The sequence below is a fragment of the Callospermophilus lateralis genome, chromosome 1 (assembly GCF_048772815.1).
Source record: "Callospermophilus lateralis isolate mCalLat2 chromosome 1, mCalLat2.hap1, whole genome shotgun sequence".
Taxonomy (NCBI): Eukaryota; Metazoa; Chordata; class Mammalia; order Rodentia; family Sciuridae; genus Callospermophilus; species Callospermophilus lateralis.
In genome coordinates, this window is record NC_135305.1 from 159,240,195 (window position 1) to 159,267,698 (window position 27,504).

The following is a 27,504-nucleotide window of genomic DNA, read 5'->3' on the forward strand; positions in this document are numbered from 1 at the left end:
ACTTTGCAGCAGGACCAGTATGCAAAACCCCTTCCTTTTTCTCTCTCATCCTGCATCTCTCTGGTCAGAGCTTTGCTCTGCTCCCAGTTAAAAATGACACGAATGGAAACAGATGGATTCGGGGAGGGCAGAGGGTGGGGGAGAGTGAGTGTCAGCAGCTGTACTGCACATACCAGTCAGCAATCTGCTCACCTTTAAAAACAGCCACACCAGTATCACCAGAATCCTGGTCTCTCTTTCACACAGCAGAAATGTAGAAAGTGAAGAGTGACAAAATCAAGCTTCCTGTTTCCTAAGCCCCACCCTGCATCTGCTCTCGCAGGGGCCATTACAGTTATAGATTTGAAGGACATTTCATTACCCATCCCCTGATTAGAGGATATTGGGTTTTACAGAGTGTTCCATTCCACCCAGAATGCAGCAGCAACACTCCCCTCTGCATGCCTTGGGTATTTTTGCAGCATAGATTTCCAAGAATGGAATTGCATTTGCAATTTGGATGGGTCCTACCAAACCACCCTGCACAGAGGCCTTGCCCATCCCACCCCAGCTTCCATGGACATGGTTCCCATCTCCTAACAGTCTCACTGACACTGGGTTGTGTCGATTTAATCTTTTTTTTCTGCAATAGGTGAAAAGCAGATTCATTTCCTGGGTTCTAGTGACCTTTTTTCTTTTTTGGTACCGGGAATTGAACCCAGGGGCACTTAACCACTGAGACACATCCCCAGCCCCTTTTTGTATTTTATTAGACAGGGTCTTGCTAAGTTGCTGGGGCTGCCTCGGCCTCCCAAACTTCTGGGATTACAGGTATTTACCACTGTGACCAGCTCTTGTGACCATTTTTAAGCATATAGTTCAGTGTTGCTAAAAATGTTCATAATATTATACAACCATGAGCTATGTTTTGTGTTTCTTTGGGGCTGGTGGTAACTCTGATATTCTCAAGTAAAAAATAACCAAGTAAAAAATCCCTCATCTCTTGGCAGAGTTAGCACAAACTTTCCTCCCTGAACCCCAATCTAGCCCCAGTTGCAGGACTTTTTTTGCTGCACTGAAATGTGCACAAGGCTCCAGGTGGGCACATCCCAGTCCCTCCACTCCACAGAGGGCAAAGGTGTCAGGAGTTTCATGCAGTAAAAAATTATGTTTTGTATTTCCTTTTCCATGTCTGTGGCTTTAAAGACGAGATGCTTGCCCTGTCTGAAGATGAGGAGGAGGAAGAAGAGAGTGGGTCCATGGATAGAGGGCCAGGTGCGGTGCTGGGCAGGGAGGGGGCCTTGGCTGTTGAAAACAGTAGAAATGCATCCTGTTCAGTTCCGCAGGCTGAAGTGAAAAATCAAGGTGTGGGCAGGGCCGGTCTCCCCCTTGGGCCCTGGGGGAGGTCTGTCTCTGCTCCTGGGACCTCCTCCTGGTGTGCCTGGCTCCCCCTTCTTACACAGGCACTACTAGGTGCTGGATTCAGCCCCCCCACCCCTCGGCTTAACTTATCCATCGGCAAGACCCTCTTTCCAAATAAGATCAGGCTCTGTGGACAGGAGTTTTGGAGGACAGTGTTCAACCCAGCACGGCTCAGACTTAAAAGCACCATTCTCACACTGGCAGTGTCTCTGTCAGCATCACGAAGGGCACAGGGGAGGCGTCCCCTTGTGCAAACGACAGCAGCCCGCCCTTTCAGAGAATCTCCCAGGCGCACGCGTGTGCACCCAGGACTGTGCTGTGGCCGGGTGGGGGCAGGGGCAGCAGGACATTCTATACCCCGGGCAGGATTCCGGAGGTTTCTGCTGCAGTGACATTGTGACTTGAGCCACACACTCTGACCCAGTTCTCTATAGCTGTGGTTATTGACTGGGACGGATTTTTGACCCCTAGGGGACGTGGGGCAATGTCAGGAGTGTGGTGTAGCGATTGGGTGCTCCTGGCCTCTGGCGGGTAGAGGCCAGAGATGCTACCTTACCCCCTAAAACACACGGGACAGCTGCACAACGAAGCCTGCCCGCGCCCGGGTGCAAAGGCTGAGAACCCGGATGCAGGCCACATGGCCGGGGCGGGGCTGTCAATCACCTTCGCTTGCCCAAGGAAAGCTGGCGCCCCAGGTCTGAAGCGCCACTTCACCGCCACTCTGCTGCCCGGGTGTGGGAAGACAGAGGACTGAGAGGACTTGGGCCCTCCGTGGTGTCTCCTTTAGTCATCTTGACTTTTTCAGGAGAATTTATTGTTAAAATGTGATCTCCTCCAAAGACGAGGAGGGGGCCTCGCTCAGAAACCCGGGCCTTAATAAGACGCGTGAGGCAAGGTGGGCTTCCCCAAGATCAGGGCCCCCGGGCCAGGGGCCAGGGGCCGTTGCAGAGTCTTCAGTCCTAGTGGACCCGGGGCCAGGGCTGCTGAGAAGGGAAAGCCCATTTCCGTCTGTGAATCACCAGCATTTCCCAGTCAGCATTTAAATTTATTTCCCCCTTTATTTTTATTGTGGTAAAATATCTAGAACCTGAAACATCATTTTAGCTTTTTCTAAGATGTATTAAGTATCCGTGTGTGTGTGTGTGTGTGTGTGTGTGTGTGTATGTATGTGTGTGTGTGTGTGTGTGTATATATATATAATTATTATTATTTTAAGTACTGGGAGTTGAACCCAGGGACTCTCTACCATTGAGCCACAATCCCAGCCCTTAAATAATTTTTTTTTAAAAAATTTTGAGATACAGTCTAAAATGCTGAGATTGGCTTCAAACTTGTGATCCTCCTGCCTCAGCCTCCTGAGTCCCTGAGATTACAGGTGTGATTCAATGTATTTTTGATTGTAGTTCATTCCTAGTGCCCTGATAAGGTTGGCGTTGCTGTCTTATAGACAGTTTCCTCTGCCAGCCTGTGTAGTGCGTGCTGGGCACTGGACCATGCTATCATCTGAGGCTCCAGAATCTGGCCAGTAGAGGTTAGGGTTCCATTTTATGGATCAGGATTCAGAGGCCTGAAGTTGAGCTGATTCCAAAGCCACACTGGCCCTGCCCCGGGCCTTTCACAGAGGGATCAGGGTTCTCTAGGGAATCTCTCCTGCTCTGCAAGGCCCTGCCTCGCTGGAAACTCTCAGAACTGAGACTCCCAGGTTTCTGAGCTGACCTTGGTCACTGTGGACCCAGGAGAGTGGTCTTCTTTTTATTTAGACTGCTTTCTTTTCACTCCCCTCCCCATTGAGTTTTAGTCTCATTATAAGAAAAAGGCATACCCACTGACCTGTTGGCTAAAGTTCTCTTAAATATAAGCCTCAGGGAATCACACCTTGGACCCTGTAGCTGGGACACGCATGTGCGTGTACATATTGATTTCTGATGAAGTACACCTCTCCTCAGTTGTAATGTAAGTCGAACTTGTAAGAGGATTCATTGGTTAAAAAAAACACACACATTGGGGCTAAGATTGTAGCTTAGTGGTAGCACTCTTGCCTAGCATGTGGGAGGCACTGGATTCAATTCTCAGTACCGCATGTAAATAAGTAAATAAAATAAGGATCCATCAACAACTAATAAAAATATAAAAAAAAACACATAGGGTTGTGGCTCAAAGGTAGAGCACTTGCCTAGCATGTGTGAGGCGCTGGGTTCCATCCTCAGCACCACATAAAGATAAATAAATAAAATAAAGGTCCATCAACGTCTAAAAAATATTTAAAAACGTGTGGCTTTTTGATAACATGTCCACCGAATGAAATCTGCTATGAACAAAAACGCCGGTTGGTCTTGTGATAGGAAACCTAGTTTTCTGACTAATTGATCTCACGAGTTGGATTGTGTTTTGCAGTTAAGAATTTGCTGATGAGTGGCGAGTCCTTGGCTACTCCACTCGGCACAGAGGATGAAGATTTGGAAAATGTCCCCACCAAAGTATGCATGGCTCCTGTTCTAGTGGTGGGGCAATGAGGTGGGAGTGCCCTGGGACGCAGATTGTAGGATGGGGTTAAAGAGTCCTGCGTGGGGGTCCCCAAGACCCCGCCTAGACTCAGTGGCTAGAAGGACTCACAGTGACTGGTAAAGCTGTTTTGCTCTTAGTTATGGCTCATCACAGAGAAGGGGTGGCCCTGGAGTCGGCCAAGCAGAAGGGCACAGGCGGGTCCAGGAGAGGCCAGGCACCTGCTCCCAGCTGTCCTTGCCCTGTGGAGTCTGTGGACGGTACTCATTTCTCACACCAGATGTCCTGAAGCCAATGGGCCCACCCGAACCCTGGTGCCCAGGATATCACTGGGGGTCAGTCACATAGCCACAGGGTGTCCATATGGCTGGCCTTGGTCACTCAGCCCAGCTCAGCCTCCAGCCCCACCCCCACTCCAGAGGCCAGACTGCAATATGTGGCTCAGGGCCCAGGCGGACAGTCACAGGCGTCCACCACAAACCCCATGAACATCCACCAGACAGGATGTTCCAGGGGCTCAGAGCTCATCTCCTGGGAGCCAGTCAGGGCCTGTCCTTCCTCAGAGGGACACTGTCTTTCCTCAGAGTGGGTAGGGTCTGGGCAGTACAGGCCTGGTAAGCGAGGCCTGCATGGTACAAGTCCCAAGGGTGGAACTTAGTCTAGGACTGAGTGTTCAGCCTGGCCCGCGCTTCTTCAGAGGGAAGTCTAGCCTGGCTGGTGCCTTTTTAGGGTAGCAACCCCAGGTGTTCCTGCGATGGCTGGTTAGCAAAAGTGCCAGCCGCCTGCCAACTGTGTGGCTGGGCAGCACTTGGGCGGCCTGGGCAGGGGGTTCTGTGGTGGGCAGGTGGTCCTCAGCCATGACAACTGTTGGTCCCCGGTTTCAGAGGATCGTGAAGCGCGTCGTGGAGAAAACCTATCTCCAGGTGCTCTGCCACCCGGTTCCTGAGGAGTTTCTGAACCAGACTGTGTTGTTTTTTCTCAGAAACACACAAGGTACGTTTTGTGTATGTATGCGCGTGTATGTGTGTGTGTGTATGCCTGTGTGCACGTGTGTGCACACGAGCACGTGTGTGTGTGTGTGTGTGTGTGTGCTGTGGTGGTGCACGCACGTGTGCGAGGGTCTGTTTACACGTTACTCCTCTCTCTGTTCCTCCTTGCTGGGGAAGGAACCTGGGGCCTCAGGCACGCTGGCCTCTCCAGCCCTCTTCTGACCTTTCGCGAGAATGTCACTCTTTACTGGTACAGTTGAGTCTTGTGATCCATGGACTCCTCCTTGCAAGTTTGCCTTCACACTAAAATCTGTTGGTCACCCCAAAAGCAGCATATGCAGGGCCTTCATGATGTCCCCCTAAAAACGCCCTGTCCAGGCAAAGAGCATTGGGCACACAGTGGCTGGCGAAGGGTGGACACTGCATCCTGGGGACAGAGGGTTATGTCCTGTGAGTCATCATCCTCAGCTAGCCTTGAGGAGAGGCCACTTTAGCTTCATATTGTCCACTGTGGGGACCAGGCTTTGGTGGGCAAAGCCAATATTTGCCTAATAAAGCCTCATCAGAAGGGGGACAGTGACCACATATGCCTTGAAGCCACTTTGGCCAGGGACTGAGGAAGCATAGCTGGGCAGAGGGGAGGTGGGCAGAGCAGTGTCTCAGCCAGGTTGGCGCATGGGACAGATCCACCTGGACCCCAGAATCTGCTTCAGCACAGAGAGAAGCAGCGTGTGTCGGAGTCGGTGACTAAAGCGTCCCTTGGGAAGCAAGAGGAGTTTCCTGAACACCTGGGGACCGTAGCTGCGGCTGCCCTCCCGCCATCTGACCTCTGGCTCTGTTCCGTTTAGAGTCCATCCCTGAGGCCAGTGACATGAAGGAGGCGATGGAGATCATGCCTGAAACGCTGGAGTACGGTGTCATCAACGCCCACGTCCTTCACCTCCTGAGGGGCATCATTTGCCAGGTGAGCCACTGGTGTTTCTAAGACGAAGGCCCCATTGTGCCTCAGTTACCCCATAGATAGGCAGTGGTGGTCCCCTGTGAGAGGCGAGGGACATGTCCCCACACTCTCAGGGGACAGATGTGGAACATACACAATGGGAAGCACCGGATGGTGACAGTCACCGAGGCAGAGCGTCCTGGACCTGTGATGGAATAGGCTGTGTGGTGTGGGGGGCAACCTTGGGAGCTGCTTTAAGCATCAGTAAGCTCACTGCAGCTGGGCACAGAGGTGCACGCCTGTAGTCCCAGCGACTCGGGAGGCTGAGGCAGGAGGATCAGGAGTTCAAAGCCAGCCTCAGCAATGTCGAGGCCCTAAGCACCTCAGCGAGACCCTGTCTCTAAATAAAATGTAAAAATAGGGCTGGGGACATGACTCAGTGGTTGAGTGCCCTGAGTTCAATCCCTGGTATCAAACACACAAAAAGCGAAAGCTCACCAACAGGCCAGTTCCAGCAGAGAGGCGTTCTTGGGGAAGGCCGGGGAGGTGTCGGGGAGTTTTGGGGACGAGGTGGCTCTGACTTGAGACCTGGGCCAGGTGAAGGAGGCAGGCACGTGAGGGTCTGGTGTGGGAGCCTCCTGGGCAGAGGAAGCAGCCAGCACCATGGTCACAGTCAGGGACAGAAGGACAGCCATCGTGGCCACAGAGAGGGGAAGGAGGGGGGATGGCACGGTTGGATTTGCAGTTTTCCCTGGCCACCGTGGGAACATATCAAGGGGCCAGGGCAAGAGTGTAAGGGACAGGAGGACTGCCCCCACCCCCAGAGGGCATGGGAGAGTCTAGGGGAACGTGATGGCTAGGTGGGTTCCAGAGCTCAATCAGGAGAGAGGGAGATGCATCGAAGGCACGTTGGGGACGCAGTCAACGGACTTGGAGATGATAGGGAGCTGGAGTTGAATGAAGAGGTATCTAGGATGACTGTGAGGATGTGCATGAGCAACCAGGGCCTAGCGGGGTCACTGCAGAGATGGGGAGGGTGACAGATCTGGAGGGGAACCCCAGAATTCTCTCTTGCACACACTGCACTCAAGAGGCATCTCAGGCATATGAGTAGAAGTGTGAGCAGGTGTCCAAGTCAGAAGTTTCCTGGAGAACGCAGGGCAGCCATCTGGCCAATATGTGCTGAGCACCTACTGTATTCAGCGGCGGTGAACAGCTCAGACATGGCCTCTGCCTCATCGAGCATAAGATCAATGGGAAATATATGCTGTGCTAGACAGCAACAAGAGCTAGGGAGGAAAAAATGAAGTAAGATAGGAAAAAAGGGGCTAGGGAACAAGGGGGGACAGGAAGTTGTAGGTGGTAAAGGTAGGTTTTGGCCATTTTGGATAGGGTGGCCCGGAAGACCTCACTGAGAAGGTTTGGACTGAGAGGATAGTTGGTACAAACATCCTGTTTTGCTAGGACTTTGCAGTAGCCTCCTGAAAGTTCTCCTTGCTCTGTCCTTGCCCTGTCCTTGCCCTGTGTGCTGCGTTCCCCACAAACCAACCAGAATGATCCTTTAAAATATAGGTGTTACTGGGCTGGAGCTGGGGCTCAGTGGCAGAGTGCTTGCCTGGCATGTGTGAGGCACTGGGTTTAATTCTCAGCACTGCATATAAATAAATGAATAAAATAAAGGTTCATCAACATCTAAAAAATATCAAAAAAATACAAGCATTGTTGTCATGGAGACACATGAAGCCCAGGGACTAGAAGAAATAACCAAGGGAGGGAACATAGGTGAAGGGATAGAGGGAGGAGGGACACCCAGAGGCATGACCGGAAGTTTGGAGAAGGAGTGCTCCGCGCTGTGTGCGGCTGAAGTGAGGAGGGCTGGTGGGCTTGTCACTGGTGACTTCCACATGGATGGGTCCCACAGAGGATGGCCGCAGAGGACTGGCCAGAATGGCCTCTCCACGTCCACCTTGCCCTGTGGATTGGGCCAGCTGGACGCTCCCGACTGCGTGGCTGTGTTTTCACCGGTGGGTGCTTGCCTGTCTCCCGTTTTTCCTAGTGTGGATTTCGGGACGTCAAGACCCCTGGCCATCTTCTGAATCAAACTTCTCATTCTTTAATAGATCAACATGATACAATTAACGCCAACAGGTGGCAGGTTGAGTGGCCAACCGAGTGCGAGGTTCCTCTGCTTTCTGTCACGTTCCCAGATGTTTGTTGTATGCAATTCTTTTTTGAAAAATTACATAAGACATACACACTCATTATGAAAGCCCAAGCAAACCAGAGGTACAGAGATAAAGTGCGTCCCCAGGGCCTTGGCCACCAGGGATGACCGCTGCTGAGTCCACTCGGCCGGCCACGTACTGTGCATGGGTATCCTGGGGTCTGTTTGTCCAGTGCTCTTGTGTCCCGTCCACCACTCTGACTCTAGAGATGTGTGTGAAGGACATCGGGGCCTCCCGAGAGCCTCATGCTGGGCAAAGACAGGACAACCGTCATCCTCAACAGGGTGACGATTGCACCAGGTTGAAGCGCAAACCCTTGAGTCCATATGATGTTAAAAATCCTGATGGGTCACTTTTGGAGGACCTCAGGGAACCAGGATACTATTTTAAAATAGGCACATAGAGAGAGAAGCCCAGCATTTACATGGCCTTCCTTACATGGCAGGCAGAGGAGGGAGGTCTCTGTAAGTGTTTCAGCTAGGAGAGAGAATTTTAGATTATTAGAGTATGAATTTTAATATATATTACTGTGTACCATACTGCAATACTAGTTTGTAATCTAATATGAATATTTTAAATTTTAGAATATTTAGAATGTAAGTCTATTCTAGTGGATTAAAGGACCTGGGCTTTGAGCATCAATGAGTTGGAGGGGACACCCATAGTCTAGGTGCAGGTGTTCTTGCTTTTGTGGAGCTGTGGGGGAAACGGAGGTTCTCATGCATGCTGGTCAAGCACTGAGCCACTGAGTGCTTGGGGATGAAGCTTCTGATCAAGGCCACAGACCCAGCTGCCAACATGCGGGAATGACACAGAGGGGCCTGCTCACATGCCCCATTGGGCTGGAAGCTTCCAGGTCAAGCATTCTGGATGCTTCCATATATCTTCAGAAATGTTTGTAAATTTAAAAAGGGGAAACTGAAAACCAAAACCCAAACCCAACCAACCAGCCAACCACACCAAGCCACATGCAGTTGGCACGTTGCTTTTTATGGGGTGGGTGGATGGTTTTGTCACTATATTCCAAGGACTTCATAAGTGCCCTAACTCCGTTTCCTTGGCCCACACTGGCATGGTGCTGAGGGGGTGCATTGGCAGTGTCCCCTGGGCTCCGTCTCTGACTTCTGCTTCCTGGTGGCTGCTGAACAAACAGGACTGTTTTCTGGGTGGCCATATCGGGCTGGTGACAGTTCTTACCCTTGGATCATCTTAAGTGTGGGGCAGTTTCTCCCTCCTTGGGGCCGCGCTCTGGATTTGGATCCTTTCCTCTTGGCCTATTTGTACTGAAATAGAGAGGAGCCTTTGAGGCCAGGGTCCACGCGAGGCCTGAGTTTCTGGAAATGGCGCCCGGTGACCTGTTCACAAACTTGGCTTCTCAGGTGTTTTTGCCAGCGTTGTCCTTCAACCAGCACAAGACGGACATGACCCTGGGAGTCTCATCTTCGAAGCCGTCTGATTCTTTCTTATACGACATAGACCTGCCCGGGGAGCCGGTGGAGTACCACAGCGTCCAGCTCATACGGGACGAATTCTTAATGAACCTTCAGAAATTTGCCAACAGCATTCAGAGAACAATGCAGCAGCTGGAAGGTAGGTTGAGTTTCCTGCTCTTTTGCGGAGAAGGATGGAGCTGTTCTGTTCTCATTGACGATGACTGTGGCTTACACGAACACGCTGTGCAGACACCAAGCCTGTCACCATGAGATACAGAAAGGAACGACCCGATCCTTGTCCTTAGGGATCTTTGAGTCCAGAACAAGGAGCTTCAGAAAAATATTAAGAACTTTCGGGTTTAGCAAGGGGAGCAGCAGGGGCCACCTGAGGAAGTGGCGCTTCACCTCATCTGAAGGTGGCACTTGGCGACCACTGCTGCACCGAGTGGCTCTGCACTCCGTTGGAGGGGGCAGGTGGTCCCCAAGAGTGCCTCGGCCTGGGTCAGCCAGGGCAGGGGAGGTGGTGACGTGTGTGGGGAGGACAGAGTTGGGATGCTGGGAGGCTGCCTTGGTGAGGTCTCTCTTGGTGGCTGTAGTTTTAGGGTCCAACCATGAATAGATAACAGAATGTTTACCAGCAAGGATAGGAAGGAGGCGAGCGAGCTGGCAGTGGGCAATAAGGGAGAAATGGATCGAAATTAGACATAATGCCACACAGCACGTGGGAGTTCACAGGTTGGGAAGGCCTGTAAAGGGGGTGGTTATTCTCAGGAAATACACTCTTTTCTTCCTTTAAAGTAAAATTTAACATCTCCACCCCATGGGAATTTCTCCTGCTGGAAACAGAAAAAGGAGAGACCCTTGTGGAGAGATCCAGACTTTTAAAAATTTCTATAGTGCTGGGGATTGAACCCCAGGTGCCACCACCTGCACGGCCATTAGAAGCTGGTGAGGGGTAAGGGGGGAATAGAAAAGGCAAACAGATGCACGCAGAGGAAAAACTGAGAGCAGGTGGGTCGCCATTCCCCGACAGAGACTGGTGGCCCAGAGCCAGCTCAGACGTGTATCACGTAGGTGTGATGATAAAAAAGGTTTTCCATGGGAAAGTTTCTTCAGAGCATGCAGACAATTATAATTATCAACTTACGCTCCTGGTTCTCTACCCCTGGCAGTGGTGTCTGAATTCAGGGTTAAGACTGATAGTCTTGTGCCATGCACAGAACCTCCTTTAATCAGGGTGTCACCATGGGCAGTCTTGACCTGCACCTTTTCTCAGGAAGTCCCCCAGCGCAGGCGCAGCTCCTGCTGGAGGAGTCAAAGACCGTGATTCAAGTCACCACTCCAGGACACCCAGGGGCACTTTACCACTGAGCCACATCCCTAGCCCTTTTTAGTTTTTATTTTGCGTCAGGGTCTCACTAAGTTGCTGAGGCTGGCCTTAGCTTATGATCCTCCCGCCTCAGCCTCCTGCCTCTCTGGGATTCCAGGAGTGTGCCACCATTCCTGGCTCTGCTGTTTCTTTTTAATTGTAGACATTATGTATAATTTCTTGCCATTTGTTCCCTCATTCCATACTGCTAGTTTACTGTCTTCCTTCTGTTATAGTTGCATTCTTTTTTATTATTGATTGGTAAACAGCATGTACATTATTACAGCTATAGGAATGTTGTATACTGTAGAACAGAGTAGCATATTTTGATAGTTTTACTTCTCTTGTACACTTTTTCTGTTCCCATTTACCTTGCTTTTCTTAAAATGTTGTACAAAGGCCTCTTTGTTTTTACAAAATTCCCTGCATGTGAGAGGGCCCTCTTTTCACTGAATGTATTCCTTTCCAGGGTCTTGATATAATGTGGGCTCCTTGCTATCTCAGCATGTTTCATAGCTGTCTTTTTGATATTGCTTCTAGAATCCTAGGCCTTTTTTCTTAGTTGGGTTTTGCCGTCTCAGTGTACAGGAGTACATCCTTGAGTAGTGATTGTACCTTTTTCATAGCATTCTCTTCTTGTTTGAAGGATGCCATATTGTCTTAAATCTCTGAGACAAATAGTTGGGATTAATTTTTTTCTTCTTTTCTTCACCTTATCTCCATTTTCTTTTCCTTTCTCTTTTCTTCTGTTTTCTTTTGAGTACTTGGGATTGAACCGAGGGTATTTTTACCATGAACCATCTCCAGCCCTTTTCATTTTACTTTGAGACTGGGTCTCACTAAGTTGCCCAGGCTGGCCTCCAACTTTTAATCCTCTTGCTTCAGCCTCCCAAGTTTCTGGGATTACAGGCATGTGCTCCATCTCAATTTCCTATGAGGTCATTTTTTCTGGTTTATCTTTGTACTATTATAGGGGTTTTCTTAAATATCTACTGAACTCTGATTTTATGACCCTTTTTAAAAATTGAATTCATTAAATTGTAAATCCAGAAATATCTTTGATAGCTAAGTCATTCTGCTTGAACTTAACCCCTGGAACAGGCATCTAAAGTGTTTTAATTAACATTCTAATAAAGGAAAATGAGATAGAGACAGATTTGGAACAGAGCTAAGATGTTAGACCTTGTACTGCTATATGGAGAGAAGAATCAGCTGACTAACTCAATGTTATTGTTTGGAACCAATTTTCCTAAACTAGTGACCGACTAAACACTTTCATTTTTCTAGGTGAGATCAAGTTGGAAATGCCAAGCATCAGTTTAGAGGGTGAGGTGTCTAACCTGGCGGCTGACCCAGACACCGTGGAAACCTTGGAGCAGTGTGTGATAAACTGGTTGAATCAGATATCTGCCGCTGTCGAGGGCCAGCTGAAGAAGACACCCCAGGTGATTGGCAGGGCTTTCAAAGATCCTTGATAACTAGTGAGGCTTTCTGACCCAAGAAGGAGCCGGAAGTCTGGGATCTGCATGAGTTTGCCTATTTTTTTTTTTTTTTTTTTTTTTTTACTGTTTTGTAACTTCCTTAAAAGGTCAAGTATGCCTAGAATGTGTGAGACCCTGGGCTCCATCCCTAACACTGTCCAAAAAAAAAAAAAAAAAAAAAAAAAAATATATATATATATATATATATATATATGTACACACACACACACACTAATAATAATAAATAAAAGATCAAAGCAAACACACCCAAGATATCATTCCTGGGCTTTTTGTTGTTAGTGAGCTACCTCGTAATTCCTAGACTGGAAAGATAATTTTGTGTAGCAGCCAGTATTATTTGGGCTGCCCAAAACAGGAACCCCAACTCAACTGAGAATCTCTTGGTTCCAACCTCCTTCCTGGGGGTGAGGCTTCTCCATAGTGCAGCTTTCAGCCGTATCTGGCAGATGGCCTTGCCCAGAGGAAGCCTCTGCCTGGCATTCCCACCTGGAGTCCTGAGATTCTGATTGGACCATCCTAGCTCCTGAGCCCGCCCCTGAGACCCTGCACGGGGTCTGCCTGTGCTGAGCAGTTGGGATGAGAGGATGGACACTGGAGAAGCTGATAAACACCCTTGGTTAACAATGAGAGTGTGTGTTGATGTCCCTGTCCCCTCGCAGGGTAATGGCCCTCTGGCTGAAATTGAATTCTGGCGGGAAAGAAATGCCACCTTAAGTGCCCTCTATGAGCAGACAAAGCTTCCGACAGTCAGAAAAGTCTTGGACGTGATCAGGGAGTCGGACTCCTTGCTGGTGGCCAACCTGCAGCCAGTCTTGGCAGAGCTGTTCAAGTACCACATTGAGGCCTCGGACAATGTGCGCTTTCTCTCCACCGTGGAGCGTCACTTCAAGGTCCGTCCTGTGCTGCGCCTCGCCCAGTCGGCTCTGGGAGGAGGTTGTCACATGTAAAATGCCTTATGGAACATGAACTTCCAAGGGGATGTCCATAGGCATTAAATCCAAATGGCGCTGGGTGCCCAGCTGTGGTCTGTGAACTGAAACCCGTGTCTGTCAATCACTAACTCGGACTTTCTTTCTTTCTTTCTTTCTTTCTTTTTTTTTTTTAAAGAGAGAGAGAATTTTAATATTTATTTTTTAGTTTTTTTTTTTTTTTTTTCCGGCAGACACAACATCTTCGTTTGTATGTGGTGCTGAGGATCAAACCCTGGCCGCATGCATTCCAGGCGAGCGCGCTACCGCTTGAGCCACAACCCCTGCTAACTTTCTTAACAGCCACTGGGCTGTCTCCCTGTGCTGTGGCCTGGCAGTCTTGGGAGACCTCTGCTGGGGGTTCATCTTGGCTCCTGTGGCAGGCGGGATGGCCTCTCTGCCTCCTCTCTGCCTCTCTGCCTCCTTGTCTGGGTGCCCCTTGGCTTCTCTCTCTTTGTGGGGGTCTTATGCTTACACTTCAGGGGAATAGAGTGTCCACGCTTCTCCGTGGTACCCAGCTTCCAAGGGGCAGGGAGCAGGCCCCCTGAGCATTCTGCAGCCGGTATTCCACATGCAGAGCCTGCCCAGGTCCAGGGGTGGAGAGGAGTGCATGCCCCCTGGATGGAGCAGGCCGAGGGCAGGCGGGGCAGGACTGAGGGGCCACCCTGCTGTCTCTGGAAAAAACAGCATGTGGCACGAGATGGACGTGCCCCATGCTTACCGCACGTGTGTCTACCCGTCGGGGACTCTGCGCCTGCGGAGTCAGCTGACTGTGGGTGGAAGGTGTCTGGGGAAAAGCTGCATCTGTTCTGAACGTGGGCAGGCTTCTTCCTTGTCATCATTCCTGGAACAACACACACACACACACACACACACACACACACACACACACAGCAACTGTTCACAGCATTTCCACGTGTTAGGCATTGCCTGGGATATGGAGGAGACTTCAGCCCTCGGGAGGAGGTGAGCAGGGATGTGCATACGCCAAGCCGTGTGTGAAGGGACTTGAGCAGCCACAGGTTTAGGGGAAGGATGATTATGCGCACACTTCCTTATACCTCGGCAATTTGCTATATTTACTTCATTCATGAACCTCATTGAGCTTTCTGCATCAGAGCGTGTCCAGTTTGCATTAGGAGAGGGTCGCTTCTTGCACACACAGCCTCTGGAGCCACCAGGCTCATCTCGCGCCCTTCTCTCTCTCCCGCACGTCCCCTTGACAGAACATCACGCACGGGGCCAGCTTCCAGGTGGTGCTGGACACCATCCCCTCCATGATGAGCGCCCTGCGTATGGTGTGGATCATCTCCCGGCACTACAACAAGGACGAGAGGATGATCCCACTCATGGAGCGCGTGGCCTGGGAAATCGCCGACAGGGTGTGCCGGGTGGTCAACCTTCGCACCCTGTTCAAGTAAGAGGTGGCCCTGTGGCGGTGCTGGGAACTTAGAGGGCTTCGTGGGGCTGCAGCTCCTGGTGTATCCACAGGACTGCGTGACGGTGGTCACAGTTGTGTCAGGATATTTGCCTTTCTATTCCCCAGAGAAATCTGGGAACTTGGAGCAGTCACAGCTGACCCAGATGCCCTTGGCCTGGGGCAGTACAGTACGTGGCCTTTTGGGTCAGACTTCTTTCACTTAGCAGTACGCTCTCAAGGCTCATCTGGGCTGCAGATACGTCAGTGCTTCATGCCTTTTTATGGATCATGTTCCGTTGCCTAAAATAAATAAATAAATAAATACATACATACATACATATATAAACATACACACATATCATTCACTTGATGGAATATTCTATATGATTGCACATGTCATATAATTATATTTTGATATTAATTATATAATCTTATCTATACATAAACTTTTTGTCTTGGGTGGGGCTTTCTTCCCTGGTTCTACTTGCAGAGACTGAGGCAGAGGGTCCTGGACCCCAGCCCCCTCAGGTGGGCAGCCTTTAGGATGTTGAGGGATGACCTTGTTTTACTTTCTTTCCTTTTTTTTTTTTTTTGTACCAGGGATTGACCCAGTGGCACTTAAGCATTGGGCCACATCCAAAGTCCCCTCCCCCCCACCAGCTTTTAATATCTATTTTTTACTTTGAGACAGGGTCTTGCTGAGTTACTTGGGGCCCAAGTTGCTGAGGCTGGCTTTGAACTTGTGATCCTCCTGCTTCAGCCTCCTGAGCTCCTGGGATTATAGGCGTGCGCCACCACATCTAGCCCTTATTTTGCTTTCTTAAACAAAGATCTGTGTGGATGAAATAGGTCCCCAAATTGTGGCAGTGCCATCTTAGTCTGGCATTGCAGACCCCACTACTGACCGCTGTCCTGGCAATGGAGGCTCCCCACTCCTCTGCTATCCCAGGCAGACCCGCCAGGGCAGTGTGGCACAGTGGCTGTGGCTGTGAGGCCGGCTGGGCCCTGTCTGGGATTCCCTCCCCACCCTGGGGAACTGCAGCGAGGCTGGAGGGAGGGGGGCGGGGGTAGAGGGCAGCACTTCAGGTCACAGCGGGGACTCTGGGAGTCCCAGGCTCTCTGTGGGGGAGACGCCTGGCCCCGGGATGCAGGCGGTGCCTGTTTCTTCCCTGTGGTACTTGGAGAGGTCAGGGGCCTCAGAGCTGGCCCAGGCCCCTTACGGGACCCCTTGTTCCCTCACTCTACAGGGAGAACCGAACGAGCGCCCAACACAAAACCCTGGAGGCCAAGAACACCCTCAAGATGTGGAAGAAGGCCTACTTTGACACCCGCGCCAAGATCGAGGCCTCGGGCAGAGAGGCCCGGTGGGAGTTTGACCGGAAGCGGCTATTTGAGAGGACGGATTACATGGCCTCCATCTGCCAGGACCTCTATGACGTTTTGCAGGTGTGTGGGGGTGACGTGAGAACCAAATGTGGCCAAAGAACCCGCTGGAGGGAAAGCAGTTTATTCTTCCCTCAGTGCGTAGAAGCTGGGGGTCTGAAAGGCCTGAGAGGAGAACACATAGAATGTTCTAGAAGGTGCCACAAGGTGCCACTGCATGCTGGTGGTCTTCGGTGATGTCCCTCTGTCCTTGCACTTTGTTCTCCCTCAGTCCCCTCGGCTGCTCGTTTTCTGCAGGGTCCTCCCCTCTCCTCTCTTAACGCTGGAGATCCTGGGCTGCCCTCTTCTCTGTCTTGATGCCTCATCCTCCGGCCTGCTGTTGCGACTGCCTCTGCCTGCCAGGGATGGGGTTTACCTGTCCGTGGGAGCTGTTGGGGGGATGGAGGGAGTGCTTAGTGTCTGAAGGGTGAGTGGGCACAGGGAAGGCCTGTCGCCCCTCATCCTAAACATGTAGGGAGAGCGCCCGGCGGGCGGGCACAGTGCAGGGGCGAGCAAACACCAGGGTGGACCCCACCATGGCAGCGGCCAGGGCAGAAAGGAAGCGCGAGGCCTCTTGTTCAAAAAGCAGGAAATAAGGGCTGGGGCTGGGGCTGGGGCTGGGGCTGGGGCTGGGGCTGGGGCTGGGGCTGGGGCTGGGGCTGGGGCTGGGGCTGGGGCTGGGGCTGGGGCTGGGGCTGAGCGCTCGCCTAGCATGTGCGAGGCCCCGGGTTCGATTCTCAACACCGCATGTAAACAAGTGAACTTTTATAAAAGCAGGAAATAAGGCCGTAAAAAGAATGAAGATGTCAGGAAGCTTTTTTTCTTTTTTTTCTTCCCGTGCCTCTATCCTGGCCATGTATTTGAAGTTTGCCAAGATAGTAGGAGGGTCAAAAAAATAAATAAATAAAAATTAAAAAACAGAGTGAAGGGCTGGGTGCAGTGGTGCACACCTGTAATCCCAGCGACTAGGGAGGCCGAGACAGGACGATCTCAAGTTCAAAGCCAGCCTCAGCAACAGCGAGGGGCTAAGCAACTCAGTGAGACCCTGTCTCTAAATAAACTACATAATAGGACTGGGGATGGGGCTCAGTGGTGAGTTCAATCCCTGGTACAAAAAAAAAAAAAAGTGAAGACAGACCAGGCCTTGATGCTGCTGGCATCTCAGTGGTTCAAGAGCAGCTTCAAAGGCAGCCCCTGGCTGCTCCTATTGATATGCTGCAGACCTGTTCTGTTGCTCTGGGACAGTGGCAGCTATCCATGTAGCCTGCTCGCAGCTTTGGTCTCACTAGGGGAGAGTCACATCTCTTCCCAAGACCCTGTCCCTCCGGCTCACTGAGGAGCTGGGAGGGAACAGGAACTCAGGATCATCCTGCCTTTGCCTTATGGATATCATTGTCCCTCCTGCTGGAGCAGGAGGTAGCAGGAGCAGGGAAGGAGGTGGCAGGGTGCCTTGGCATTTCTTTGCCTCCTTCCTGCATCTGAAGCAAGCTCTGTTTTTTTTTTTTTTTTTTTTTTTGTGTGTGTGTGTGTGTGTGGCGGGGAGGGGGGTGGCTACCAGGAATTGAATTCAGGGACACTTAACCATATCCCCAGCTCTATTTTATATTTTATTTAGAGATAGGGTCTCACTGAGTTACTTAGTGCCTCACCATTGCTGAGGCTGGCTTTGAACTCCTGATCCTCCTGCCTCAGCCTCCGAGTCTCAGGGATTACAGGTGTGCACCATGGTGCCTGGCTGCAAGCCCTGGTTTGGACGGCAGGTGCCCTTGCTTACTCTGCCCCTGCTTACTCACTGTAGATGCCAAGCACTTGCCTCGGCTGGCATTGAGTCTTGGAGTCCACTGGAAGCCCCTGCTCATGGGGGCATCGAAGTGCTCTGTGTGGTGCACGGGGCGGGGGCAGGTGGTGGCAAGGACAACAGACAGGCAGGTTCTGCTCACCTGTGCACCACAGTTCCACGGACTGTGTTGACATAAACCAGTTCACAGGAAAAGTCATTAATTTTGTGATGGTGACAGCAGAGCCTTCAACCCGGCCCAGGCCACACCTGAGGGAGGGCCTGTGCATCTATCCAGGGCGAGGGCCTGGGGTGCCAGCCCTGGAACACTTCCCTAGTCCTTAGCTTCATGGAGCGTCCGACTCCTGGAAGAAAAGGACAGCAGGTGTGACAATCACATACACACAGCTGCAGCTGAAAGGCCACAAGAAGCAGTGGAGGCTGCTCTGGAAGCATGGCTAGGATCTGAGCGGGTCTGTGAGTGCTGGACACAAGAAAGAGGCATTCAGGGCTAAGCAGGAACTATCAGGCTCTTTGAGTGGTGAGTGCAAAGTCCCTGAGGCAGGAAGGAAGGGAAAATGACAATGGGCATCTGGCTGCAAGCAGGAGCAGCCCGGGAAGGGTGGGGGGTGTCAGGGGAGAATGTGCAGACGTGTGAGCAGGGGTCGGTATCCAGGTGTGGTCCTAGTGCAGTGGCATAGTTCCAAAGGTCTCAGTGGGTGGTGGTTGCCTGTGTGACGGGATTCTTGTGCTCAGGTAAATGTATATGTGCTCTCCATTTGTAGTTGGAATATTCACAAGAAAACAAAAATGCAGAGCCTCTTTTTCTGTTGTGTGGCAGGTTATGGAGGAATTCTACAATATATTTGGTCCAGAACTGAAGGCTGTGACAGGGGACCCCAAGCGCATCGACGACGTCCTGTGCAGAGTGGACAGCCTGGTCACCCCCATGGAAAACCTCACCTTCGACCCCTTCAGCAACAAGTCCGCCCAGTACTGGAAATTTGTGATGGATGACTTCAAGATCGAAGTCCTGGCAAGTCACACACCTGTCTATGTGACCTGGGAAGCAGTCACCATGCTGTCCCCATGTTAAATTTATTGGGTTGTTTAGTGACACTTAGTTTTTTTTTTCTTTAGATATTTTTAGTTGTAGGTGGACACGATACCTTTATGTTGTTTATTTTTGTGTGGTGCCGGGGATCGAACCCAGGGCCCCAGCCCCTCTTTGCTTTTTTTCTTTTTTTTTTAATATTTATTTTTCAGTTGTAAGTGGACACAATACCTTTATTTTTTTTTTAAAGGGAGAGAGAGAGAAAGAGAGAGAGAGAGAGAGAGAGAGAGAGAATTTTTTTTAATATTTATTTTTTAGTTTTCGGCGGACACAACATCTTTGTTTGTATGTGGTGCTAAGGACCGAACCCGGGCCGCACGCATGCCAGCGAGCGCGCTACCGCTTGAGCCACATCCCCACGAAAAATAATACCTGCTTATTAGTAAAACCCAGAAACAATACAGAGTAAGGTGTGAGTCTAGGTGAACGTTGCTCAGCTGTCCCCGCACCACTCCCCAGGCAGACCAAGTTCACATGCAGCTGGACGTGATCAGGGCTTGCTCCATACGGCACAGACCCCCCCTGCCTGGGAATCCAGGTGGGACAGGTGTCACCGCCCCCCACACGGGGACTCTCCTCAGGGTCCTCAGGTTCCTGGATCTCATGTCTCCCCTTGTTGACTCCTTTGTTTTGCTGGAGCCCATTTCTGAGTAGCTTCTTCAGACAGGTCTCATGGGATGTATATATTTTTGAGTCTGGTACGAGTGAACTCCGAGGTGAGAGGTACGGAATTCAAAGTGGAAAATCACTTCGGAAATTTGAAGACGTCTGTCACTGATTTCTCGATTCCGGCATCATTCTGCTTGAAATTTTTTAGAACTAACCTCCACTCTTATTGAAGGGGGTGCAGATGGGAGGGTGGAAGCTCATACCAGCCTGGCTGTGCAGAGGCGGGAGGGAGCTGCGTTTGCCCGGGCCTTCACCCCAACCCCCAGCCTGGTGCCTCCAAATGCTCAGCCTCCTAGGTTTCTTTTTCTTTCTGGAGCAAACCAGTGCTCACCTGCTCCCCCCGTGGATACATGAGGTTATAACTCTTGGCCTTCCTAAAGTTCCTGTGCGGCAAAAAAATCCGCCAATTCTTTCCCATTCTTGTCCCCTCCCATGTTTTTTTGTTTGTTTATTTTTGTTTTGTTTTGTTTTGTATTGGGGATTTTGATACCAGGGGTGTTTAACCACTGAGCCACGCCCCCAGCCCTTTTTATATTTTATTTAGAGACAGGGTCTCCCTGAGTTGCTTAGAGCCTCACTAAGTTGCTGAGGCTGGCTTTGAACTCACGATCCTCCTGCCTCAGCCTCCCAAGCAACTGGAATTATAGGTGTGTGTGCCATCACACCTGGCTCTTTCCCATGTGTTTTAAAAATATGATTTAATTCTTGTAAATCTTCTCTCCCCCCTTGTTTTGAACTGGCTGGTGAGAGAGAGCAGAAAATCCCTGCAACCAGCTGCTGTTTCTAGCTGTGCCAGCTCCCATGGAAGTACAGTAGAAATCTGTCCCCCGTTACGGATTTTTTTTTTTCTCATTTCTTGCCACTTTGTTTTTGCAGAATAGTTACAGGGACATGAGGGCTGCTTTATCATTTTTTTTTTAATTCCAGGTTATTGAGAAAGAAGCAAAAAATTTCATTGATGAATCTTTTAAGACACTTCGATCCGCCGAAGCGGCCTTTGACATGCTCTTGAAATTTAAGCATATTCGTTCGCGGGAGGCTGTGAATCGGCAGATGATGATGAAATTTAATGACATTCTCGCCCAATATTGTAAAGAGGTAACTGGAAAAATCCATAACTCTTGTGGCAATAAAAATCCACGTGGCCAAATGGACTGAATCGCCCTTTCCTATGTAAATGCCAGGGAACCGCAGAGTTTTCCTCAGGAGCATCTCACATGATGGGGGTGACCCCAACAGCACGGTTTTGTTTACTCAGTGAAGAAATTAAATAAGCATTTATCAAGTACAATATGGTCTCCCTCACATTAGGGCAGGCCTGAGGAGTCAGAAATAATCGTAATGATGATAGTGGTGGTGGCTAACCTCGTCCAGGGACTGTCCACATACTGACAGTTAATTTAGAAAAAGTCATCCAGTGCTCAGTGTTCCAAGTGATGACATTAGCACAGAGATGGATGAGTGAAACGCAGAAACTGCCATTAAAGAAATCAGTTTCTAGCGGGGCGGGGTGGTGCATGCCTGTAATCCCGGTGGCCTGGGAGGCTGAGGCACTAGGATTGTGAGTTCAAAGCCAGCCTCAGCAATGGCGAGGCCCTAAGCAATTCATTGAGACCCTGTCTCTAAGTAAATACAAAATAGGCCTGGGGATGTGGCTCAGTGGTTGAGTGCCTCTGAATTCAACCCCTGGTACCTACCCTCACAAAAAAGAACAGCATCAAAAAGAAATCAGTTTCTAGTGGGAGAAACACACATGTGCACACAAGTGAATAATCACAAGATAAGCTGAGAACACGGGAAATGGTTAGGCCAACGAGGATCGTGGAAGGAAAGGCCCAAGCGGACCCCTCGGGTGTTAGTCCTGCTGCTGCTCTGGCAGATCTTCCTGCCGTGACCTCAGCACAGATTTATGCTCTTGCAGAACCGGAGGGCAGAATCTTTCACCATTGCCCTGGGTTGCATCCAGGGGTCAGCGGGGCTGCATTCCCTCCTGGAGCCTCCAGGGAGGGTCCACCGCTTTGTTCTGCTCTGGTTCTGGCAGTTCCTGCCCCTTTCACTCTGGACTCTCCCTGGCCCCTCCTGTTTTCAGGGGCTTTGCGAGTGTGATGCCTGTCTAGGAGAGCTCCCATTCTAAAGTCCGCAGACCTGCAGCCTCAAGTCTGTCTGCAACTCTGCTGGCCCGTGTCACACCCTTAGGTTCTGGGGTTGGAGGTGGACCACCCCTAATCATTCAAATGCAATGCTCAGGAACACAGCGGTGCTTGGGTCGAGCCCAGGCCTCGTGCTTGCCTGGCAAGTCCTCTGCCACAGTGCTATGCCCCATGCCCAGAAATGCTGCTGCTTTATTATTATTTTGGCTTGACCCTGGTTATATCTAGAAGAGATTTCCAGATGTCTGATAATCCAGCGTGTGTAGCGAGCAAGACCTGCGTCCCTAAGGCCTCTTGGAGCAAGTGTAGGTGCCAAGCCAAGGGGAGGACGACCAGGGAGCACGAGGGAAAGCCGTGGGGAGCACACACGGTGAAAGCTCTGTGTCCTAGGACACCCCTCCAGCTTCTAGTTTGCATCCACGCGTCACCTCTTTCTCGGCTCACGTGGTGACGTCCAGCACCAACAGTACGTTTGGTTGCTTTTCAGATCGACATCGTGAATAAGATCTTTGTCAAGAACCTCGAAAACCCTCCTCTGTACAAGAACCACCCTCCGGTGGCGGGCTCCATCTACTGGGAGCGGTCTCTGTTCTTCCGCATCAAGCACACCATCCTCAGGTTCCAGGAAGTGGAGGAGATCCTGGACAGCGAGCGGGGCCAGGAGGTGGGTGGCTTTTCTGAAGCCGTTGCCATTAGGTGGGTGGCTTTTCTGAAGCCGTTGCCATCTGCCCACTGCTCCCTCCTAGCGGCAGGTCTCCCAGGTACAGGGGGATCATTGCCTGGGTGGCCACCACTGGCAGCGGGCCATGTGAGAAATGCATTGATCTCAAACTCACATCTGCAGATTAGGGGGTCTTTCCTGTGGTCCTGAGTTTAGGGCTTATATCTAAAACGGCCTTATGTGTCCTTTCTCTATGGCATCTTTAAACACAGGATGCGTTCCAGGGTCCTGAGGGCTTCTATTGAGCTATGACCGCTGCCTTTTGGGACCGGTCCTCCCAGTGAGCCATGGCTTTTTGTTCATTACAGAGCAGAGGTTGGCCACCTTTTTCTTAAAGATCCAAGCAGTAAATATTTGGGGTATTTGAAGCTCACACGATTTGTGTTGCAACCAGTCAGTCTGATACTGTTTCGAGAGTATTCCCAGATGAGGAGTACACAGGCCAACAAGCTGTTTCAATAAAGCTTTACTTATGGGATGGGGCATGGTGGTGCACACCTGTGATCCTAACAACTTGGGAGGCTGAGGCAGGAGGATTGCACGTTTGAGGCCAGCCTGGGCAATTTGGTGAGACCCTGTCTCAAAATCAAATAAAAATCTCTAGGGATGTAGCTCAGGGGTAGGAGCACCCCTGGGTTCCATCCTCAATATCAAAAAAAAAAAAAAGAAAAAAAAAAAGAAAACCCCAAAACCCACTGCACTTTATTTATGGATGCTGCTGTGTGAATTTCAGATAATTCCTGTATCACGAGTATGGCTTTTCTTCTTATCATTTAAAAACATAAGGAACAATTCTTAGTGCATGGACCATACCACATGCCGCTGGGGGTGCAGTTTAATGATCTATGCTAGAGCAAGCCTGGACTTCAAGTCACACCTACTTGAACCAAGGTGTTATAAGTAATGAATAGAGGTAGGCAGAGAGAGAGATGAGAAAATGTTATTTCCAAGGACAAAATTGCTTGAATTCTTCAATAGGTCAAACAAAAATATCTGGAGGTGGGTCGGACAATGAAGGACTACGAGGACCACAAGTACGAGCAGTGGAAGGAGACCACGGAGCAGGTCCTGCCCAATCTCATGAAGAAGAGCCTGCTCACTAAGGTGTGCGGTGGACTCCTGCCAGGGCCCGGCTGGGTGGGGGCGCATTACACCTTTTCCCGAAGTGTGATTTGCTGACCCCCATGAGGTGGGTGGAAAGGAGAAGGGATACGGATAGGGAATGAATGGGCTGGTCGGCAGCCCTGGTGACTCTGGTCACGAGGTTTAACCTCGGTCTCCACATGGAAAATGGGACAAGATGACAGAGACATGCAAAGTGTCACTTGAACCGTGCATGGAACAGCTGACAGTGGACCGTTTTTTAAACTTCAGAAAAATGCCTTCTCATGCCATTCATCCTTATCTTAACCACTGGGCCTGGTGTGTCGAGTGCTCAGTGGAAAAAAATGCTAGCCGTTAGGAGGAACCAGGCAGCTGTAGGTTGCTGGCTCCTGAAATTCTACCAAATTGTCAAGTTCTACCGACATGAAGGAAGAGGGCTGGGTGGAACCCCCCAGGAGCTTTGATTGCTTATGTCCTATCCAAAGGGGCAGCTGCAGGCCAGCTCACTGCCAGCCTATCCCTGCCGATGTGATTGGATTTCCCTGGCTTTCAAAGGAAGCCAGAATTCTGGATTTTTATGGGATTTCCCAATTTTTAAATGTTGGTGATGAAATTAGATTCTTTAAAAACTCTGTTCACCAAAGAAAATGCTCACTTCAGCTAGTTCCAGGGAGAAGGGGTCCACATTGATTTTTTTTTCAAATTCACATTTAACTTGGAGTGTGCTGACCCCTAGTACTCCTCGGACCACCCGTCTTTCCCAGGCTGATGAGACTCTCTTCCACAGACATCTGCCAACAATGAGGAGGCGTCGACTCTGGAAAAGGGGGCTATTTTTGTAATCAATTTTTCTCCAGCTCTCAAGGAGATTATTCACGAAACCAAGTACTTGGAACAGCTGGGATTCTCTGTCCCTGAACTGGCAAGAAACATTGCTCTCCAAGAGGACAAATTTCTTAGGTAAACAGATCTTCTCTTAAACCATCAGTAAACTCTTTGGTCTCAGCCCCTTATACTCTTAAAAACTACTTAGGACCCTCTCCCTTCAAAGCCTTCATTTTTAAAAAATATTTATTTTCTAGGTGTAGATGGACATAACACAATGCCTTTATTTTATGTGGTACTGAGAATCAAACCCGGGTCCTGTCCGTGCTAGGCGAGCACTCCACCGCTGAGCCAGAATCCCAGCCCAAAGCCTTAATTTTTTAAAAAATATTTTTTAGTCCTAGGTGGACATGATACCTTTATTTTATTTTTATGTGGTGCTGAGGATCGAACCCCAGCCCCTCAGAGCTTTCATTTGGGTCTTATAACTATCAACATCGACCACGGTGTGTGTTAATTTTTTCTTGCTGTGACCAAAATATATGACAAGAACAATTTAGAGGAGAGAAATTTTCTTTGGGGCTCCTGGTTTCAGAGGCTCAGCCCCTGGTCTCTGGCTCCATTGCTCTGGGCCTGAGTGAGGCAGAATATCATGGTGGGAGGGTGTGGTGGAGGAGAGCTGCTTAGCTCCAGGCATCCAGAAAGCAGAGAGAGAGCTTTGGAGCCAGGGACAAGATATAGTCCCCAAGGACACCTCCAGTGACCTACTTCCTCCAGAGATGCCCTGCCTGCCTACAGTTACCACCCAGTAGTCCACTCAGTGACGGGGTTCCAGCTCTGATAAACTTATCATTTCACCTCTGAACATTCCTGCATTGCCTCACACATGAGCTTGCAGCGGTGGGTGGCCTTCTTAGATCCAGACCATAGCAACCACACTCAAAACTAGGAAGTGTTTAGAGTATGAGTTTACTCACCAATCTAAAAAGAACAAGAATAAACTATTACATGTTAATGCAAATAACAACCAATATTAAAACAAAGTTAGTCAGAATAGTGGAATTGTTTGAAGTTTCTGTGAATCTTTCCCCGCCCCCCCGCCCCAGTGCTAGGATGTACCCAGGGCCTTGTCCTTGCTAGGCCAGAGCTCTGATGCTGAGCTACAGCCCTTCCCCTCTGCAGGCCTCTTGATTAAACGTGCTGGTTCCTGATCTTTGGTGGTTTGTGGTTGGGCTATTAAGCTTCTCCCGGGTGTTACTGTTTCTGTCCTGGAACACGCAGGTACACAGACGGGATGCAGCGTATGCTGGACCACTACCACATGCTCATTGGAACCCTGAATGAGGCGGAGACGCTCCTCCTTGATGATCACTCGCAGGAGCTGGTCCGTGTGTTCAGATCTGGCTACAAGAGGCTGAACTGGAACTCGCTAGGTAACAGGGCCCTGCTGTTGACTGCCCTTTTGACTTTGGGACGCCAAAAATAATTCTTTTAGATTGTTTGAGTTGAATTGCAATTTTTTCACATTCATAGATGTAGTTAAGTAGCTTTAAAAGGTTTTTAAGTTGTTGATGGACCTTTATTTTATTCATTTATTCAATGCTGAGAATTGAGCCCAGTGCCTTACATGTGCTAGGCAAGTGCTCTATCACTGAGCCCCAGCCCCAGCCCGAGTTAAATAGCTTTTGAGGGTTAATAATAATAAAAAAAAATTCTTTGTGGAACGTGGAATGAATCCCCAGGCTTTCTCTGGGAACAAAATTTAAAAAGTGTGCTACTTTGACACTCCACTGACCTCTCACTTCTGAACATAAAGTGACCTTTAATTTTTAAAATTAAAAATGAAACTGGGAGAGAATCCTTGGCTCTCTTGCATTGTAAGAATTAAATATAGGGAGGTACCACGGATCCTTTACCTGGTGCCCCCCAAGAGGTAGCTTCTTGCAGAATCAAAATATCACACCCAAGACGTGGACTTGGACACGTTGGAGATCCTGGATACTTCCACGGCCAGTGGCTGGAGTGGAACCCGCGTCCTTCTGTCCCTGCCCTCTCCTTACACCCTGCTGACCAGCGATCCCTGCTGCTGACCAATTATCCCTCCCACACAGATGTCATTTGGTTTTTTTCAAGAGTGTGATAAAAATGCAGCAATACAGCAGTGCTCTTGTCAGTAACTTGGTGACAGTGAGGTGACCCGTGCTCTTGTGGACTCACGTTTGCTTGTTTATGGGATGTTTTGAGCCTTTTCTGGGTGGTTTTCTAGGGTGAATGCTTGGCGTTGATGGTTGAGTCCTGCCCAGCTGTGTGGTTGGGTTGGTTTTCCTAACGCAGCTCTTTGTTCTCCCAGGGGGCTCTATGCTTACAGCAGCAGCACAGGAGGGGCTCCTTCCCTCATGCTCCCAACCTGGCCACTGGGCCCCTGGGTCACAGGGTCTCCTGTGGTTGGAGTTTGCATTTCTGCAATGGCTGTGGGGTTGAGCAGCTGGCCACATGCCTGTCTGCTGTCTCATGTCTTTTGTGAAGTGTCTTCTTGTGTCTCTTGGTCTCCGCTTGTCCTCTTGTTTGTTACACTGTCCTGGGTGCAAGCCGGGTGCCCAGCTCGCCGCAGCACGTGCTGTTGAGCCCCGAGAGCCGAGTGCACATTCCGGCTGCTGCTCCTGCTCCCGGCTGCACGTGTGGTTCACATGTATTTCCCCCCACTCTGGCCTGTCTTTTCATTCTCTCAGTGGGGTCTTTTGTTGAGCCAAAGTTTAAAATTTTGATGAAGTTCAAGATGTTGTTTTTGGTAAAATGTTGACTCGCCTTAGATCTTAAAATTTTTCTCTCATTTTTTCCCCCTAAAGTTGTTACAGTTTCATGTGTAACCAGTTTCATGGGTAACCGAGCAGTCTGCAACCATTTTTGAGGTTTTTTTTTTGTTGTTGTTGTTATGAAGCGTGGGACTGATCCTAAGTACTTGCCTCAGATTTT

The 27,504-nt window shown here is 50.0% G+C and overlaps 1 protein-coding gene across 1 annotated transcript in view; it reads left to right on the plus strand.

The window, feature by feature from the left end:
* Nucleotides 1–27,504, plus strand: part of Dnah10 (dynein axonemal heavy chain 10) — a 114,765-nt gene that overhangs the window by 2,958 nt on the left and 84,303 nt on the right. The window contains exons 2-16 of the mRNA XM_076869509.2: nt 1,186–1,254; nt 3,796–3,878; nt 4,788–4,896; nt 5,741–5,856; nt 9,437–9,647; nt 12,147–12,304; nt 13,021–13,251; nt 14,556–14,746; nt 15,997–16,195; nt 18,790–18,984; nt 20,659–20,829; nt 22,369–22,545; nt 23,581–23,706; nt 24,494–24,666; nt 25,813–25,964. Of these exons, the coding sequence (XP_076725624.1) occupies nt 1,186–1,254; nt 3,796–3,878; nt 4,788–4,896; nt 5,741–5,856; nt 9,437–9,647; nt 12,147–12,304; nt 13,021–13,251; nt 14,556–14,746; nt 15,997–16,195; nt 18,790–18,984; nt 20,659–20,829; nt 22,369–22,545; nt 23,581–23,706; nt 24,494–24,666; nt 25,813–25,964 (2,361 nt within the window). The remainder of the gene's footprint in view (nt 1–1,185; nt 1,255–3,795; nt 3,879–4,787; nt 4,897–5,740; nt 5,857–9,436; nt 9,648–12,146; nt 12,305–13,020; nt 13,252–14,555; nt 14,747–15,996; nt 16,196–18,789; nt 18,985–20,658; nt 20,830–22,368; nt 22,546–23,580; nt 23,707–24,493; nt 24,667–25,812; nt 25,965–27,504) is intronic.